The sequence below is a fragment of the Charadrius vociferus genome, unplaced genomic scaffold, assembly GCF_000708025.1.
Source record: "Charadrius vociferus isolate BGI_N301 unplaced genomic scaffold, ASM70802v2 scaffold261, whole genome shotgun sequence".
NCBI lineage: Eukaryota > Metazoa > Chordata > Aves > Charadriiformes > Charadriidae > Charadrius > Charadrius vociferus.
Genome location: NW_009646856.1, coordinates 789,395 through 808,445, shown reverse-complemented (window position 1 = coordinate 808,445; position 19,051 = coordinate 789,395). Strand labels below are relative to the sequence as shown.

The following is a 19,051-nucleotide window of genomic DNA, read 5'->3' as shown; positions in this document are numbered from 1 at the left end:
GAGCGGGGCCGGAGGCGGGCGGGGCGCGCCGGGCCGCCGGACGGCGGTGCGGTGAGTCCTCCCCGCGGGGGGGCTGTGGGCCGCTGCCCGCTCCACAGAGCCCTTCGTGCGGGTAGGAAAGGAGCTGGGAAGCTGATAAGGTGTCCGCTGGTGGGCGTCAGTAGGGCGTGTGCCGTGCGTGGAGGTGGTCGCGGCACCCAGTGTCGGTGGTAAACGACCGCCTTCTCGAGTAAGGTGCCAAAATCGGAGCTGAGCTTACTCGGGCCCGTGTGGATTACTGGTGGGTTGTCAGCTCAGAGCCGTTTCCTTCCTGGGTAGGGTGGAGGTGGTGCTGGTGCTTGCCATGTAGGTGTCTAGTTGCTGAGCAGCAGAAAAATGCTGAAATGATTTAATTCTGAAGGATTTGTTACAGCAATAAATGCCACAGGTGGAGAGGTGGTGTGTTTTCATTACCTTTGCAGGCAAATCTTAATTGGGAGGAAGGGAAAAAATGACTGTTTTTGTAATCTAATTGGGCTGTGCGGAGAGCTTCTAAATAATTCCTCTTTCATTTAATTCTTTCTCATCTAGCTAAACATCCAGAGATAAAAGCGTTGATGAAGCCAGACTACAACTTGATCTGGGTGGTTGTGCTGATGGTTCTTGCGCAGTTGACGGCATTTTATCTAGTTAAAGATTTGGACTGGAAATGGGTAATCTTCTGGGCATATGTTTTTGGAAGCTGTATTAGCCACTCCATGACTCTGGCTATTCATGAGATTTCTCACAATAGTGCCTTTGGCAACAGCAAAGCAATGTGGAATCGATGGTTTGGAATATTTGCCAACCTCCCTCTTGGTCTCCCGTACTCCATATCCTTCAAGAGATACCACATGGATCATCATCGTTACTTAGGAGGCGACGGGATTGATGTGGACATTCCTACCAACTTTGAAGGCTGGTTTTTCTGCACCCGTTTTAGGAAGTTCATATGGATTGTTCTTCAGCCTTTTTTCTATGCGATTAGACCTCTCTGCATCAATCCAAAACCCATTACTCGACTTGAAATAATCAATTTGTTGGCTCAGCTTTCCTTTGATATCGTGATATATTATTTATGGGGAGTCAAATCCACTTTTTACATGCTTGCTGGTTCAGTACTTGGGCTTGGGTTGCACCCAATTTCAGGACACTTCATAGCTGAACATTACATGTTTTTAAAAGGACATGAGACTTATTCCTACTATGGGCCACTTAATTTGCTCACTTTTAATGTTGGCTATCACAATGAACATCATGACTTCCCCAATATTCCTGGCAAGAGCCTTCCACTGGTAAGTTTACTTCCAAGGTTATAACTTCTTAAAATAAGCCCTACTTTTAACATGAAAATTGGGTAGAACACTAAGAGTTAGAAGAATGGAAGTTGGGATGTTAAAAATAAACAACAACCAAACCCCAAACGCCCTGAGAACAATTTCTAAGTTGAGTGATGAAAGGGGTAATTACTTAACCTTTTTAGTGGTATCCTGAAGAAGCTTCCAATGTGCTGGCTGCTCAAGCCTCTTCCATAAAAGGAGAGGGGAGGAAATGCATGTCTTGTGCTTTGCATTAGCTTTAGTTTTCTGTCACTGCACCCAGCCTTCTGATTTGTTCAGTTTGTAAGTATGCAGAAAACTAGTTAAGAATTTGCAGGTACCTTCAAAGATTTGTCAGCTCTGTCTTTGAAATCTTAAGGACAATATTGTAATGCATGCTTATCCTTCTGTCTCTTCTATCACTGACGTTCGCTGGTGGGGAAAAGAGACAGCTTGAGGTACTGCTAATGTTTGTACTGTTGGGAAATGTTTAATACCTTTGTTTTGGAGCAGCTCAGTTTCTTCCAGTGAGAACCATTGAATCCTAAATAAGTATCAGCTGTCCTTTGACAGAATTAAGGCTTCAAAGCCAAAACTTAGACCTGTCACATCTGCATGAATAGCAGATGTGAATTTTCAAAGGGGTTTCTCCTCACTTCAGTCTTTGCTTTAAGCAGGAGCTTAATTGTCATTGTATATGTGCTTCCCAATTGGAACATAGGAACGCAGGCTTCCAGGGTTACACCTAAAACTCATCTTCAGTGAAGTGTTTTTCACCAGACACTAAATTTGCAGTTTGACAGCAGCTGTGGTGTTGGTCTTGTAGCTTTGTTACTGCACTTGGGAATAGTAAGACCTTTTAAGACCTTGTGCCTCTGGTGGAGTCTAAATTTGATTATTTCTGTTGTCTGTGGTGGACCTGTAGATGAAATAACTACTCCAGCACTTCTTTAGCAGGCCAGTTAAATTCTGTAATTGCTTTGTTAAGACTTTGGGTTTGTGTTAGTTTTTTTTCTTTTTTTGAAAAAAGGTGACTTCTCTCAGTCATAGATTTATTTCATCTTTCAAATACAGCTGAAGTTGCTTTAACTCACCTTCAATACCTAGATCTGTGCTCGTGAACCAGCATTTCACTTCCTGCACCAGTACTGAAGTTGTAAATAGGGAAGTTTTGTTTTTTTCTCCAAGTATTTAATTGCAGAGGTAAATAACAGTCCCGTAGCAGAGCTGGGTAATCCACAGCTCTAATAAGAAAACAAAGCCTTCTTTTAGAACAATGTAGTTAATTTGATTGGACTGGACTCTGCTATGCTGTGTGCTAAAGATCACTGAAGTACTGAACACTTAATTCCAGCTGGGGTACTGGTGAGCTGAGAATAATTACTGTTGAATATAAGTGTACTGGCTAGATGCACTAGTCTATTGGTGTGATGACAGATCAAAAGGATCTTCAGCTCCAAACCAGGCATGCAGATGTTGTTTGTTGCTTATACAGATTAATATTTTTCTTCTGTCTACAGCTATGGAATTTAGTCAAAAATTAGTTTTGTTCTGTCCATGTTTTCAAGAATTTAGGTGGTTGGCCTTAAATATAAGTAAGGATATCTAACTGAAACTCCATCTCTCTTAGTTTAAAACAGTGGTCTAGTCCGCAGGTTATTCTGAGAATAAAGTCTTTGCAGCAGTTTATATTCATTCTTTGATGTCTGTCTTCAGAAACAAGATGTGATGTTCCTCAGAAATAAGATTCATTCTTTGATGTCTGTCTTCAGAAATAAGGTGTTTTTTCTTCTGAGTGCTGAGATTGAAACGATGTGTAAAAATAGCTGTGTTAAACATCTCTTCCCAGAATCTACAACATCCTTTTTAGTGATACGCATACACCTATGAGTCAGCACTGGACTGAGTCACCCACTTCCACTAGCAACCAAACCGCTTGCATTTGTGAGCCTACATCATTCCATAGGCTGCATAGTGAACAGACTTCAGAGTGTTAACAGAGTTTTTTAGCTTCAATATGAAAGTTTCATGTGAAGTTACTTAAGGGAGTTGCTTTTTCCTTCATGAAGTTTTCACATTGTGGCACTAGTAGCCTTTCCTGTGGACTCTTAACATCTAAAATGAAACTTCTAGTGCTCTACATCAAGTTACAGGTTGAGGATTGTAAAGTTATGATTGGTGCTAATACCAATAGTAAATAAACCTCCTATCTCCTCTTCAGGTGAAGAAAATAGCAGCTGAATACTATGACAACCTGCCACAATATAACTCTTGGATAAAAGTACTGTATGACTTCGTGATGGATGACACAATCAGCCCATACTCACGCATGAAAAGGCAATTAAAGGGTGAAGTGAAGCAAGATTAAACTTCTGGCAACCAAAAAACTCTGAAATGTCTGCTTGCTTTAAAGTGGCTGGTATAAGGTCTCTTGCTAAAGATGTTCACTGGTGTCCTGAATTAAGATCTACAGCAACATAGCAATGCATCCTTTAAGATTTTGTAGCAGACTCCTACCAGCTATAACATTCCTCGCAGTCCTCAGATTCATTGGTTTAATGTTTATATGTTTGCCTAAGGATCAGTGTTATATGCATAATGCTAAATCACTTTGTTACAGAATTTACTTTGGCAGGTGTTAAATCTCTATAAAATATCTGTCTGACTCAATATTTTAAAAGTTCTCCATGTAGTACACTGCCCACAACATGCTGTTTAGATGACTGTAGTGTTAAAATGCTGTACTTGCCTGTTAATTCTAAAGTAACACGATTTGTTAACCTAAACCTTCTGTTGAACCTCTTTCCTAACTTACGGGTGGAAGAACTAAATTTGCACAGAAATATTAAGTTTTTGCTTTTGTTTAAATACATAACATGTCATTTGAAACACTGCTTTAAAGTTCCACCTTCTCTACTGGAATTACCTTAAAGGAGCAATCTATCAGAATGAAATTGGCATCTTCGAGATGGCCTGTAACTTCCTTGTGAAAAGGTGGGGAATCACCAACTTTATGGGTCCCCACCTACTGCCTAAGCTGCTTGTGTTCGCATACAGTTTGGGCAGCTAGTGTTTAGAATTGTATTGTGTAAGCCACTAGGTAACTTAATGTAACTGATCAGTTCCTTCATATTTGAAAAAGCTTTTTACAGTGGTTTTTTTTCTCATCTGCCAAGAGAAATGATTAGGCTTTTCCTACTTGGTTCTGCTGTTACCATGGTTTTAAAAGCTAACTACTATTTACACTCACTTGGAAATTTGGCTTGTATGAAACTGAATCAACTGAAGCAGATACTGTTCTGGCAAACAAGGTTAGCTACAACCCCTGACAGCTCTATCTATTAAGTATATTAGTCATTTGTGTACACAGAAAGGTCTTGCTAAATGATCTTGGTGTTTTTTTTTTTTTTCCTTAAACCTACAGTAGCCTACATAAACATGTGTCTGTCTTTCATATTAAAATGTGGTGAGAGCATAGGTGGTGGTACCAAACCTCCTGATTAAGAAGTTTTAAAATGGGAAACAGAGAATGAATAGACTTGCTGAACCCTGAAGGATGAATCTCTACGTACCTCAGCACAGTATATTTGCCTTCTATCATCTAATGCATTGATGATGGCTTTAAGCTGTCAAAGATGGCTACAAATCACACTTAATTCTCAAAACAGTGATCCTACAGTATGTTCTTCACTTTTCTGAAAGACGGAATGTAAAAGGTGGAAGTTTCGGTTACTACCAGCACTGGTCTGCTGTAAGTAACTCCAGCTCTTGTATTTTATGGGTTTTTTTGGTTGTCTCTTTTTGGTGTTTTGAAGAAGATGAGTGTCTGAGAAAGAATGTGTTGGTATATTTTTAACCTGCACTTGATTGTGTTCCTGTTTCTAATGTGTGTTTTGTTTGGTTTTTTTTTTTTTTAAGCGTGGGCCCTTATTTGTGTCTAAGTAATAGAAATGGTATGAAAGTGTGCCAACCACTTACAAAGTGACTTCATTATGATGCCAATAACATGCTAGCTAGCCAGCGTATTGCTCAGGGTATAGTGTAATGTCAAAATATACCTTATCTGGTATTTTTACATGTAATTAAAAAGCACAGATTAAAGTAACATTGGGTGAATTCTTGACTGGTCCCCTAATGCTGAAAGACTTACTTTAGAGAAATCAGGTATTTTTAAACCAGATGCAAGAGCTGTTCTGTTGAGTGGGGGTATAGATGAACTGTAAAGAATTGCTGCCTTGCCTTTCTACTGGGAAGAAAAGTGATTTTGGCTGAAAGACTTGAATAGGCTTAACAAGTTGCAAACCAGTTTCTTTTTAAGCTGTCTCTGCATGACTGTTTCTCAACTTAAAGTGAATGGTGCAATTAAACCTACTTGATAGATTACCATAGCTGAATGAAGGATGGAAAGTGTCTCCAAAAACAAGCTGAAGTGTGAAATTGCTTATCTGAAGTATTCATCTAGGATAACTGGGAGCTCAGAGTTTAATTTTCATACTTGGGCTTACTTACCTATTTCATAGAATCACTGATGCCCCTTTCTGCCGTCCCAATGGGTAGTGCAAGTGTGAATTCCGGCTTTTAAATGGGAGTGAAGTTGCCATCTCTCTTGTTCAAAATTGCAAATACTGTTTTAAGGTGTCTGGACTATGATCTTCCCTTCCAATTCTGATTAGAAATACCCCGTTTTCACTTTAATAGCTGCAGAATAGTCGGGAATTCTGAGGGAAATGTCTATCATTGCAATAATCTTTGTGAAACACATGTTACTGGCTGTCTATTAGAGAACACTTGTTGGACTAGGGTAGTCTGAGTCAGTGATACTTCTGTTTGTGTCTAAACCACAGTCTGATTCTTTCGAGCATTGGTAGCTACCATTCTTAGGCATATAATTCCTGTGTAATAGACAAGATGCTTTGGCATCTAACTTAAGTAGTATGGATTTTGCCAGAAAGATAATCTGGAAGTTAACCTATATTGCAGTATAGTTTCATCCCTAAGAAAACAGTTAGAAGCATGTCCTGAGCCACTGGTAGAGCCACTTGGCTTGTGTTTGATACATTCTGAATGAATAACTACTTTTCTCCGGTCATACTTGCAATGTGGCATGGCACAGAACTAAAACATGATTTAAAACCAAACAAACAACCTACGAACCATGTAGTTATTGTTTTTAAGGAATTAAATAGTTTTCATTTAATTCTACTCAAATATATCTGGCAGGAGCAGGTTAGTACAGTTTTTGAAATACTTTATCTGGAAGTTGGAAGGAGCTTCGATTAACCAGTAAAGAACAAATGAAACCTAGAGCATTAAGAAACCTGACAGTTAACCTACCTATAATTTTTATGAATCTGTTCAGATGGAATGAGTTAGCTTTGTCCTTTCTATATGCCTGTCAGGGTTTGTTCCTTTACAAAGCATCTTACTAGCTTGTCAGTTTGGCAAACCTCCTTTAAGTGAAATCAGCCAGGATTTTAACTGTCAAAACACAGCTGGCTGGGTCAGCAGTGTTAAACATGGCATCCAGGTACTTTAGCTGCAGTTAAATTGTGCAGAGCTCTGAATCCCATTCAGGGCTTTCAGAGTAACTTACAATTTTCAGAATCTGCCTTGCATAGCTTATAACACCACCCCTTCCACCCCCCAATTATTTGAAGCTGCTTAGGTGGGATAAGTAGTGCATCCTGGAGTCTGATCATACTAGGCTTGAATTTTCCCACAGGACAGGCGTGGATATATATTCCTCTTTCAAAACAACTCTTGCCTCTGGCATTCTTGTTTTGCTGTTGAACCTGTCTGTTCCACAACGGTGGCCAATTAACCTGTTAAATGGGTGCATCTTTCTGGCTTCAGTGCGCCATACTTTCAGATCTGGGACAAGGCTTCCTACCTGGCACCAGAGGCCAGTTGAGAAGTAGTTGAGACTTTTGGTTCTATGTGTCAAAATTCCCGATTAAGTCTTTAAAAGTAGCCAGCAAGCACATAACACATACTTGAAGTCTACAGATGTTGAGAAATGTATCTGTTCTAGGTAAACAAGACACTGTTAGATAATGAGCTCAGTGATTTACCTCTGTCTCCTTGACATTTATTCCTCTATCAAATGAAGTGGCATGCCACAGTAGAACTGAAAGTTGTTCATTCCTTATTTAAGGATAAGGTTCAACAACCAATAATGTCAGTGCTGTAGATTGCAGTCTGCCATACTAATCCTGTTGGACAGACATGAGAAAAGTTGCTTTCTGGTAGTGATCTTGCATAAGTGGTCTAAGATACAGCTTTTGGAAAGCATACTCCTCTGTAATTTCACTCAAACTCCTCCTCAAAAGACTTAAGGCAAAGCAACTTCTGCTATTTTAGCTGGCACATTGCAAAGCACAGGAGCCACTTCTGGGTCTGCCAAGGTTGTTTCTGCAAGGTCCTAGGAAAACAATCTGACAAGTAGGTGTGTCCAAATTAGGTAGCTGCTCCTTTAGTATAGCAACCTGCAACTGTACATGCATAATTATTGCTTCTCTATCAAATCCTCTTATTTCACAATCAAGTGGTATACAAGACTTTAGTGAGGACAAAAATGTTGAAAAAGTTTCCTTCCTGCCAAGAATGAAGACAGCATTTTATTTTTTTTTTTTTTCCCCTGTTCAGTTCCCTGCACTGCCTCTGCCCCCTATCCATGTTTAAGTTAGCATCTAATATGCTCTGGGACAGAAGCGTTATTGTGATTTAGATATGTGGCTAGCCTCAGGAAAAGGGAGAGAAGAATGGTGTGATGAACAATTTCTTGATCTTGTCCCAACAGAAACAAGATGACTAGAGGGAAAACATCCTCTAGGCATGTCTGCTAGGAGGGTGGTAGCTGCATATGCAGAACAAAGTAGTGGTCTATGTATTGCATGAAAAGTCTTGTTCCCTAAAGTGATTCCCATTTTCTATGTACAAGTACAAGGGATCTTGCATTTTATCTCTTATCAAGTTTTTGTTAGTGATAAGTACTGTAGCCTAAGCAGAACTTCCCACAAGAAAAAGCAGCAGTGTGGGTGCAGCACTTCCTTGTGTAAACAGTTTTGCTATAGCAAAACCTTTTATTTAAGAAAGGTGGTAAGACTGTAAAGTTATAGATTTAGAGCTAAAACAGGAACAAGTTTGTTACATAGGTAGTTCCTGTATAGCTCTGTACATGACATCTAGGTATGACTGTATATTAAGGTTTATCACTTAACTGATATGTATTAATTGCATTGCTTCATGGTAATGAACATCCACAGGTGAAACTACTCAGATAAAATGATAATCCTTTATCTTGCGTTTCTGGAAATCACAGTAATTCTGGAAGCTCCAAGCCTGACTTGCAAGCAGACACATCTTCTGCTTTATATGCAGGGACTTCATTTGTTAATCATATGAGCTACAACTTGAGTCAGAGTCTCAGGCTCCCCTAGAAGAGGGAGGGAGTATCATACCATGATGTTGTGCAAAAATCACAGTGGTAAGTACTAGCTGCCATGAGTGTCAGTATTTTTAAAACACAAGTCTGTGGTGATTAATTATTTGTAATAGCTTTCCACATTTACCCTTGGGAAAAACGTGTAAGATTTGTCAGAGGGCAATTCAGAGAAGAATCTAAGACATAAGGCACTATTCCTTCTCAAGGCAAGGTCAGTCTTAAAGTTACATCAAGTTGTTCAGGGCCACATCTAGCAAAGCATGGCAATTTGTTTTAATTATGATTTAAGTAGGAGATTAAATGATCTCCCTCTCAAATGTTAAAATAAATAGTGGGATGCTTGCAGAGTAAGTGTTGCTTACAAAAGCTGTTTTGCTATGTTTTACATTTCATGACTTTATTAACACCAAACTTTAAATAAGTTTTAAACTTAAAAGAATTTCTATGAAATTTGCTAGCAGAAATCATCCATTTACTTTTCTGATGCTTGATCCTTGCAGTGCTTTTAGGAAGAGTAAGACTGATCAAAGATGGTAACAGAGACTAATGATTCAAGAACTTCATAGAACGACAGTGCTAAAAAAAAAAATCCATGAAGGCTTGTAGGGTTTCAGAAATTAATTGCTCCACATCTGTCACATCTCAGTGTTTTGTCTTAACTCAGATACTTCCCAGTTTGCTGATACTGAAAGTTATGACCCTAAATACAAGAAATTCCATCTTAGAAACAAATTAAAAAAAAAAAAACAAAACTTGAAGGTTAAACAGTAACGTTTTCGTTCCTCCAGAGGATATCAAAACAGTTGAGTTAAGAAATTCAAATCCGTAATACAATTTTTCGTTCTTGCAGATTTAAGACCCAGCTTGTTAGATAACTTAGTGTTTCAAATGTTTCTTAGGTGGCTGTTAAATAGTACTTCTCAGGTTTCCAAACTTTACTGTCTCCTAGATAACTTTAAGACAGCTTGCCATCTGTGGATAGTTCCTTTTGATAAGGTGAAGGGAAGCTGTTAGAAGCTCTGAGAACCTGTGTTGGCACAACCATAATGTGTCACTGTATTTGAGAAGGGCGTTATTAATGGTATGATAATATACAGTGTAGCACTTTCCCAGTCTACTTTCTCAGCTCTGTTCTCCCAGTGATTCCTTGTTCTTGAAAACAGCTGTTTTCATTTATGGTTGAAAACAGACATTTGAGCAGTATAAACACTTTGAATGGTCAGCCTCTCTGCCTCTGAGGGTTTTCTGATTAAGGGCACCAAATAGATCAGAATGGTATTAGCTCTTTGGCACTAAAAGCATTCATTTTTAAAATGTAAATGGTGGTAAGCAGGAAGCATGTATTGTATCTTTTATTATGGAAATAGTTAAATTAAGGATGGTTTATAGCAGTAGGTTACAATGACCTTTTTTCAGGTATACTTTAAAAAGTTGAAAGAGGTTTAGTACAGCTTCTTTCCAGCGTGTCTCTTCATCAGGCACAGGTATCACAAACCTTTCCACCAAGGCAGAGTAAGTCTCTTTTGGGAATTGTCCAAAAGTATCACCTGCACAGTGACTGATGCAGCTCTTCATACATTATTTGATCCTAACAGTGTCAAGATAAGAGGAAAAAAATACTTCAGACAATGGAAAAAATCATGCAATGTTTAAAAGTGACTTTATATGCATTATTTAACAAGGTGACAGAAACCACTTATATGAACCACTAGCTATATTTTAAAACGTTTACAAACAAAAATCTAAATAAAGAAAACCCTTCTACTCGGGTTCATAAATGAGGTTCTCCAGTGATAGTCACTAATGACTGAATTAACAGAAGCCTTTGGCAGAGTTCTTACACTTAATATTGCCATGCTAGGTTCAGATTGCAGCTTCACTAAGATACTGCCTTCTTTACCAGGGGAGCTGCTGAATTGACACTTTACTGTCTCACCTAGTTCTGCCAAAATGAGCAGACAAGATCTTTTGCTAGTCTAACTAGTAACTCTTCCTTGTTCCTTTTCAACAGTCACTCAAAATAAGTTTTGAGAAACAGAATACTTAAAAGATGTTAACTTCCACTAAAATAACTGGCTTCAGAAGGTGATGTGTGTCCATAGCTTCAAGAACAACTTATTTTGGTTTGTCTCAAGTCAACCAATTAAACCAAAAGGAAGTTAACTGAACTCAGAGATGTATATGGGAGGCAAATGAAGAGTTAGAAGCACTAAATCAGTGAGATGCAGCTCTTCTTATTTTATGGTATTCATAGGAAAATGTGGAGAGAGTTTTTGTCAGATTGAATTTGTCTAGCAGATAGGAAGTAGCATCTAGAAATGGGAGATGAGTATCTTGTACTCCAAAAGCTATTTCAAAATACCTGACAATTCCTCAGATGGATATGACTGAAAAATAGGGCTCTGAGACATGTGATATTTAACCTGTCTTTGAGGTGCAGCATGACATTTCTAGTTAACTCTTAAGAACCAAGAAGGAGTATGTCCTAATATTTACTACTGATTGCTGTGTTAGAGGAGGTGTTTTAAGTTTTTGTGGCTGCTGCTTCTGAACTGTTTGGTCAGTTATTAGCAAAGGGGAAGAAAACAACCACCAACACCATCTTTAAAGGGTCTTGGAGCACAAGATCTCTTTTAAATTTTAGAAAAGTTTACTGACCATCAACATACAATAATAACGAAGGGAAATAATTAACTAGTTAACTTTTCACTTTGAACACTAGCCAGAGAATATATTAATGTATTTTGGCTGCAGCACATTCTTGGCACCACAGAGACCTATACACAAAAGCTCTGCAGCAATAACAATTCCTATATATATTAACTCTAAATTATAGTAATTAAGATGATTGAACGGCTTTCCTTTCAGTCATTAAAAAGAACAGGTCATAAGGAAACCTTTAAAACAAACTTCTTTGACAAATGCAAATAACAAAAAGACTGATAAGAAATAACTAAGGACATAAAACACACTTTGTCTTCTATCTCAAAATGATGTCTTTTGCACATTAACAGAAATGGTTGAGCATCTTTGGGTGTCAGATCCATCAAGGGGGGAAAAACGGTGGTTGCAAGGTGTGGTGCACTCTAAAGGCTTTGACTTTTACGCCTGTGGAATTTTCAGTTAAGAGGTTAGGGCCAGGTCAATAGCTAATCCGGGAATGTCAGAGAGAAGTCCAAGGTGTCATACTAAAAGATAACCTTGATAGCATGGTAATCCATCTACATGCAATGCATCATCTACAGCTGAAAAGGGAGTCCTTTAATTTCTAACCTTGTAAAAAAGCATCAGGTTTGTTTAATGCAGAAACAGGTACTGTCAGTTTGAAATACATACGAGTATACTGCAACCTTAACCGTTCCCACCAGTCTCCAGCACAAAAAGAGTATACTTTCCAGGGGAGTAGTAAGTCTTACATACTTGAAGCTTATCTTACCTTTTTTGATACTGAAGATTTCACTTTCCTAAAAGCTTCTTCAAAGTGTTTACGGGAAATCTTTATTTCTCCTTAAAGAACAATGCATAATAAGTTACCAAAATTGCAGGTACGTGACAATTGAGATTGTTGCATGTATTTCCAGGCAGCATTTAGAAAACCTAACTAACTGCATGTGCTTGTCAGTTGGATGAGACCTAATTCAGTAGTGTTGTAAACACCTGAACTCTTATGTAGCCTCTTGTCTATGATTTTAGGCAAGATCTTAATCCCTCTCTCCCTTGCACCTTAAGCCAAAGAATACTTAACTTGTTTCAGAAAGTTATTTTAGGTGTTAATGTTTCCACCTGCAGATTGGGAATTTAATTTTCGAAGATGCCGAGTTAACTGCAGCTTACATTAAATCCAGTTAGAATTCAAGTCCCCTAACCCTTCTGGAAGTGAATGCCTCAAATCCTGCTGCTTCCAATTCTGGGCTTTATTTTCCATACAGATTAAATATTAAGCTTCCCTACAGAGTGTTCGTTACTATTCCAATTCTACTACAGGATGCTCAATTCCTAAATAATTTACTTCGTATCATTGCATTGTCTGGCATTACCCAGAAGTGATGAAAGCTTTCACTCATAACAGCTCCCTGTGTTTAAATTTATGTAAATTGTCTTTTTGACCTGGGTGCAGCTATCCACAGTAATTATTCCTAATCATAACTTTTTGAACAGGTTTTTTTAGTATGCTTAAATGTAAGCATACCTCTAATAAATCATGGATTCCTCTGCTCTCACAAGCGCCTTGTTTAGACTTAAGAATCCCAAGATACCACTACTATACAGATTCATTACAGTGCTAACATTATGCAGAGATATGAGGTACAAAAAGTATGTCTTTAGAGTCAATTTGGTGCATTTTTTTAATGTGTTTCATTAAGACACTTGTTGCTTCCACAGATATGTACTGCTACTACCTTTGCATACATCTTTGTAATGTGAAATAGGATGTGCTGACATGAAAAAACTGTTAAGACTCCTTATTAATATATTTGATGTTGGAGTTTAACAAAAATCTTCTGCTGATATAGCAAAAGACTATACAGCAAATGGAAGGCACTAAATTAAAGATGCAGACTTGTTTCAGGTATAGAACAGAACAGAAAATAGTCTACAACTATCAGTACTTGCTTTAAAAGCAAGTTAAAGGTTAAAGTTCACTGAACTTAACATAGAACCTTGCTGTTCTTTCTCATCTCAGTTCTCTGAAGCTCTTATTCAAGATTCCTATTACCATATATAAAGATATACCAGTATAAACAAAGATGTAGATTTAAAATATCAGCTTTTTAACTTATTTCCCCAAGGAAACACTACTTATAGTAAGGAAAAAAAAAAAAAGTGTTCAACTTTGGTCTTTCACAAAAGCCAAATTACTTTAAGATTGAGTCATCAAAACTCCATAAAATAATAAAATGAAACTGAGAATTTTATTTTGCTTTCACTTTTGTTTTCAAGCCTGTAACTTTTTAATCAAATTGTAAAACAATATATAGCCTCCACTATAGGGAGGGAGGAAGGGTAAAGGAGAAAACAGCATTAATCAACTAGGAAGATCAGTACTGTTAAGGATGTGGTCATTAGAAAAAAACAAGGTGAAACAGTCTGTGATATTAATGTAAGAGTATTAGCTATGGCAAGGTATAAGCATACTTTTACATACTGCTAGGTAAAGTAGTTTACCTCTCATTGAAAGTAAGTTAGGCTACTTCACGCTTATTGCATGAGAAAAGCAGGCACATTTGACACTGGAGAATTTAGCTGTCAGTAATCCATATCTTGGCTACTTGCATTAACATAGTTTGTCTTGATTTCTGATGACAAAATCATTTAGTCTGAATAAGAAGGTATGAATGATTTATTATTTAAAACAATTTATATTGATAAATTAATGATAAATTAAAATAATGAAGTATCTCAACAGGTATAATCTTTCTAAAATAAGACTAAGTACTTAAAAACCAAATATGAAATTGTTTTGTTCCTGTTTACATAGATTAGTGAGGGATAGCTGCTTCCCTTTCCTCTTAATCTGAAAATATCAAACAAGGATCAGATCTTGCTTTTCAAATTCAATTGCAAAGATAGAAAACTTTAATCTCACTTTAAGTGTAGTTGTTAAACTACAGTCTCTCTTAACTGCTGTAACGAGAAGTCTCATAGACCCTTAAGAAGATCACTTTTACAGACTATGCAGGTGATGTGGGGTCACTGGCTATCTTTTAAAAAGCAATATACAAAAAGGGACACTCGGGGATAAGGTCAATGAATTCTCTGGATTTGTCTTTTCAGCTGAAAGTGTCAAGAGATTCTCATACCCCGTCCATTCTTTGTGACTAGATCTAATCAGAATAAATATACAGCAAGTATTAAAATAAAATGGGTCAGCAGTTAGGATGTTAACTGTAAGTCAGCAGAACCAGATGGTGTTCACCCAAAGGTAAGCAGGATATGTAATGGGCAGTAGTAGGGTTCCAATTTTATGCAGCATCTTTATCAGTGGTTTGGAAAAAGGAGCCAGAAGTGAAAACGCCAGGTTTGCAAATGATATTGAACTCTTCTGGGCAAATGCTGGGCCAGTGATGAGGAACTCCAGAGGGACCTCACAAAACTGAAAATCTGCCCAATCTTTGTTAGGATTTCAACTCCTCCTTCCCCCAGACAAACTGCAATATATGGCAACTCCCAGACCACAGCAACTAACATGATCAGCTCTCCTAGGACTGTTCAAGTTGGAAGTAGAACTTATGGATTCCTAGAAGAAATACCACAAATATGATACCTTTCTACTTCACTATAAAAAAAAGTCCCTTCAAGTGAACTACTGTTGAGTGTTAAGAAAACCCACACTCCTGAATTTATTCCAGAGGGAAAGTACCATGTACAACAAGGAAGTTGCAAGAGAGTTTCTACATGAATGGAAAGGAGCAGCCCTGCTCTCAGCCAAGTGATTCTAAAGTACTGACTGATGAGGACACGCAGTACCCATCTACAGTCATGTACAGTGCATGGGAGGGGAGTCAGTTGTGCATATCCTTTGGTAGCACTGAAAGAAGAAATTCTCCAGTCTGTGTACACACAATACCCTTCTGAAGATGTAAACGAACAAAGTCTCAAATCAGAAACCACTTACACACTTTCATACTAGCCAGGGCTGACATACTGGAAATCCAAACCCAAGGACATCCCAAACAAGCAGCTGCTATAAACATGCAGATCAAGCTATGCATATATTATGGACTTGCTGGCTGCCAACACACCCACACAATACGCGCTTAGGCTGCAATCCTAAATGTGAAGGCTGAATTCAAGTGATGAACATCTTTCAATAAAGCCCACTGTATTCTGGGTAATTATAAAAATGAACAGAATAAATTCAGAAACTTCCTCTCAAATCAAGAGTATTTTCCATCTACAGCAAGCCAAATGGGAAAGTGAAGGTTTTTATAATTTGTTTCTTCCCCTTCCCCCTAAATGAACATGCTAGTTCCCTCAAAGAAGAAATACAAACATTCTGCTCTGTTAACCTACTGTTAAAAAAACCAGATGAGACTGGATATGCACTAGATCAAAAAGAATGATTCAAAGCAATTAAAATTACAGCATGGTTCTTAGAAATCAGAGGCATAATGAAAGCCTAATATATTTTCCAAGGACATCATCTGAAAAGTCACAATTCCATCTTAGCTTTGCATTTTGACTTAAGGGTAAAATAACAAACAAAACTACTAGAAAAAAATCTAGATACACGCACATTTTGTATAGAAGAGTTTCAGTTTCCAATTACATTTTCCTATCTGCGCAGAAAAAACCAATAATTTAAAAAACAGGGAAATACAACTTAAAGTGCAGAGAGATACGGAAAGGGCGAACGTTGTACTTGAAACAATTTATGACTGCATGTTAAAGTCCTGGCAAGAGCCACTGATGAGCTAAACACCTAAGGGTAAAAGTGTGACTCAGATTTTCTTAGTGCCATTATTACTGGATCCATGTATTCAGTTACACAATACAATTGTGTGCCAATGGTATGTATGCAGTCACAACTGTACTCAAATCTGCAAATCAGTCAGAATAATTAGTCTTTGGTAGTGATGTGGAAATTTGGCAAAGACTTACTCAGTATAGTATATAAATTGTCAGTTTAAACTACCATTTAATATAAACTTTTCTTTAAGGTTACAAGGTTCAATTCTTTTAGAAAAAAAAAATTATGCTGAACCTCCAGCATAACCATTTTTCCCTGTACTCTCCCCTATATCTACTTCAAAGATGCTTATGTGTTCCTTGAAACAAATCTGACAATTTTTGTTTGGCTCAGAAGTCATCAGTCATTTAGGTGCAGCACGCACACCTTTATGCTTGTCTTGAACTACCTTAAATACTTTACATTCCATTTATCTTCTCACTGTTCAATTAAATGTATTTATTTTTGTAATGATATATTCATATTTGACTGTATTCATATCAATAATTGATTTTTTTAAAGCTTTCTTACCTTTCTTGCTTTGAGTATTCTGCAGGGCCATTTCCTGTCTCAAGGCGCAAATTGAAGCCTCTCGCACTAGAGCAGAAAGGTCTGCTCCTCTACAGATTCAAACAGAATAGGTTATTTTAGGATAAATTTCCCTCGTCTTTTGCTGATGGCATATAGAAAGGTAAGACACCACAAATGATGGTAAGAGACTCCTTGTCCTGTCGTAAAGGTTCATCTTAAGAACATTGTAAAGAGGTTTGAGGACTACCTAGTGCTGCAAGCCCTTTGTTACGGAGTGATGTCCTCCAGATTTTAGCCACACATTATGATCAAATAAATAATAAGCAAGAGAAGAGGCAAAAATACCACACAGCATCCTTAAAAATGCCAAAGGATTGATTAATATTGTGCCACATGGTGGGAACATGATACGGTTGGTTTTTTTTGTATCGGTCTTATAAAAGGTTCAAATGGAATTACCCATTATTACAAAAGGAAGTTGCCTTGCTCAAAGCTGCATCAACAGTTAACATGCTCTTAAAGTAATAATATCCACAAAACATGGTCAGATCAGTCTTTCTAAATATTTCTTTCCGGTTTTCAGCTGTTGAACTTTTCACAAGCCTTCATAGAATCATGGAATTGTCTAGGTTGGAAGGCACCTTTAAGATCATCAAGTCCAACCATCAACCTAACACTGCCAAAACCACCACTAAACCATGTCCCTAAGCACCACGTCTACCCGTCTTTTAAATACCTCCAGGGATGGCGACTCCACCATTTCCCTGGGCAGCCTGTTCCAATCCTTCAAAACCCTTTCTGTGAAGAACTTTTTCCTAATATCCACCCTAAACCTACCCTGGCATAACTTGCAAGTCACTGAACCGAAGAAAATTTTTGCAATTAACCCCCCATGCTTCATTTTAGGGGGCTAGGAATACTGCTGTTTTTTTAAAAAAAAAAAAGAAAAAAAAAAAGGGAGACAGACCCAATCAACCAACCAAATATCACCACAAAAACCCACCCCACAAACAAACAAAAAACCAATAAACCAACTCCAAAATACAAACAAACCCAAACATAACAAAAAATAACCAACAAACCCCCAAAATACCAAAAACCACCCGCCGCACCTACCAAAAAAAGACAGTGAGCAAAAGGGGCAAAGAAAAAGTACTCATCTTTCCCAAGTATGACAAACTCAAAGTCATTACTGCTGATAGCCTCCATTTCTAAGATTCAAAAGCAGTATTGTGACAAGCAGCATGTCATAAATGTTACCTTTTGTGAACTCCAGAAAATCATTAACTATTAATAATTCATTTAATAGATTAAAGCTTTATTAAGTTTTGTAGAACACAGTTGCGAATTATTCTGACAGATACAGCTATCAAGCTTTCCTAAAAAACAAACTTTATTCTCAAAGCACAAGTTGAAATAGGCCCTCACGACTCTGTCAAACACATTGCTTTCAACTGTGTGACAGAACAAGTTGGTTATGGTTGTTTAACCAATTTGCTTTCATCATCATCGTATATGGGTCCACAAGTTAAAGAGGGCTCTTTTATCCTCAGATTATGCAAGAATTATAAAATAAAACCAAGCAAAACCAAGAGGCCTCTGCTGATCTGTACAACATGAAGAGGACTATTCCACATAAAAAAAACCTTTAGCATCCATATATTCCTACCAACTTCTTGGAAAAAAGCACAAGTGAAAGCAAGAAAAACAGTATAAGGCATATAAACCCTGAAAGTTAAGCGATCCTCTAAAAATAACAACATAACATGCATTATCAAGCCTGAGAAGACTGTTGGCACTGCACATTAAAGTCAAAACGAGAAGCTACTCACGTATAACAATCACAATGCTGACTGTAAGCAATTTCTTCAAGGCTTACATCAATATCTAGTGGAGGCCGGGTACCATTCTAAAAAAGTTGAGATGATAGAAAGAGGAAGATAAGAAAACATTATTTTTTACACATGCCATCCTCAAAGTGATTAAGTTTCATCAATCAGGAATCATATAGGGGTCTGACAAATTCTCTGAAATATCCACAAACATTAACGTTTTTAATCTCAAACCAACAAGGAGGACAAGCAGTCTTAAAAACATTTAATTATGAAATAATAAGTAATGCTAAATTTTAACTTCCCACCAACAGATTAAATTTTCTCTGAAAAAAAGATGGCCAGTCTGTCACAGCGCAATGTAACGCTGACACTATTCCATATGTGCACATGCCTTAAGTAGGTGGTTACATCAACAGCATTGTTTAGCTGAACTTCCTCTAGTTTTACTATGTGT

The 19,051-nt window shown here is 37.6% G+C and overlaps 2 protein-coding genes across 2 annotated transcripts in view; one reads left to right on the top strand and one right to left on the bottom strand.

Moving 5' to 3' along the window:
* Positions 1–572: 572 nt before the first annotated feature.
* Positions 573–4,184, top strand: DEGS1 (delta(4)-desaturase, sphingolipid 1). Its single transcript, XM_009894293.1, has 2 exons — positions 573–1,313; positions 3,559–4,184. Exons 1-2 carry the CDS (start codon positions 597–599, stop codon positions 3,703–3,705), a joined length of 864 nt encoding a protein of 287 aa, XP_009892595.1. The 5' UTR covers positions 573–596; the 3' UTR covers positions 3,706–4,184.
* A 6,140-nt stretch (positions 4,185–10,324) lies between these two features.
* NVL (nuclear VCP-like) overlaps positions 10,325–19,051 on the bottom strand; it is a 41,662-nt gene continuing 32,935 nt past the window's right edge. The window contains exons 20-23 of the mRNA XM_009894333.1: positions 18,595–18,671; positions 16,763–16,851; positions 12,218–12,288; positions 10,325–10,369 (exon numbers count right to left, since the gene is read on the bottom strand). Coding sequence (XP_009892635.1) covers positions 10,325–10,369; positions 12,218–12,288; positions 16,763–16,851; positions 18,595–18,671 — 282 coding nt within the window. The remainder of the gene's footprint in view (positions 10,370–12,217; positions 12,289–16,762; positions 16,852–18,594; positions 18,672–19,051) is intronic.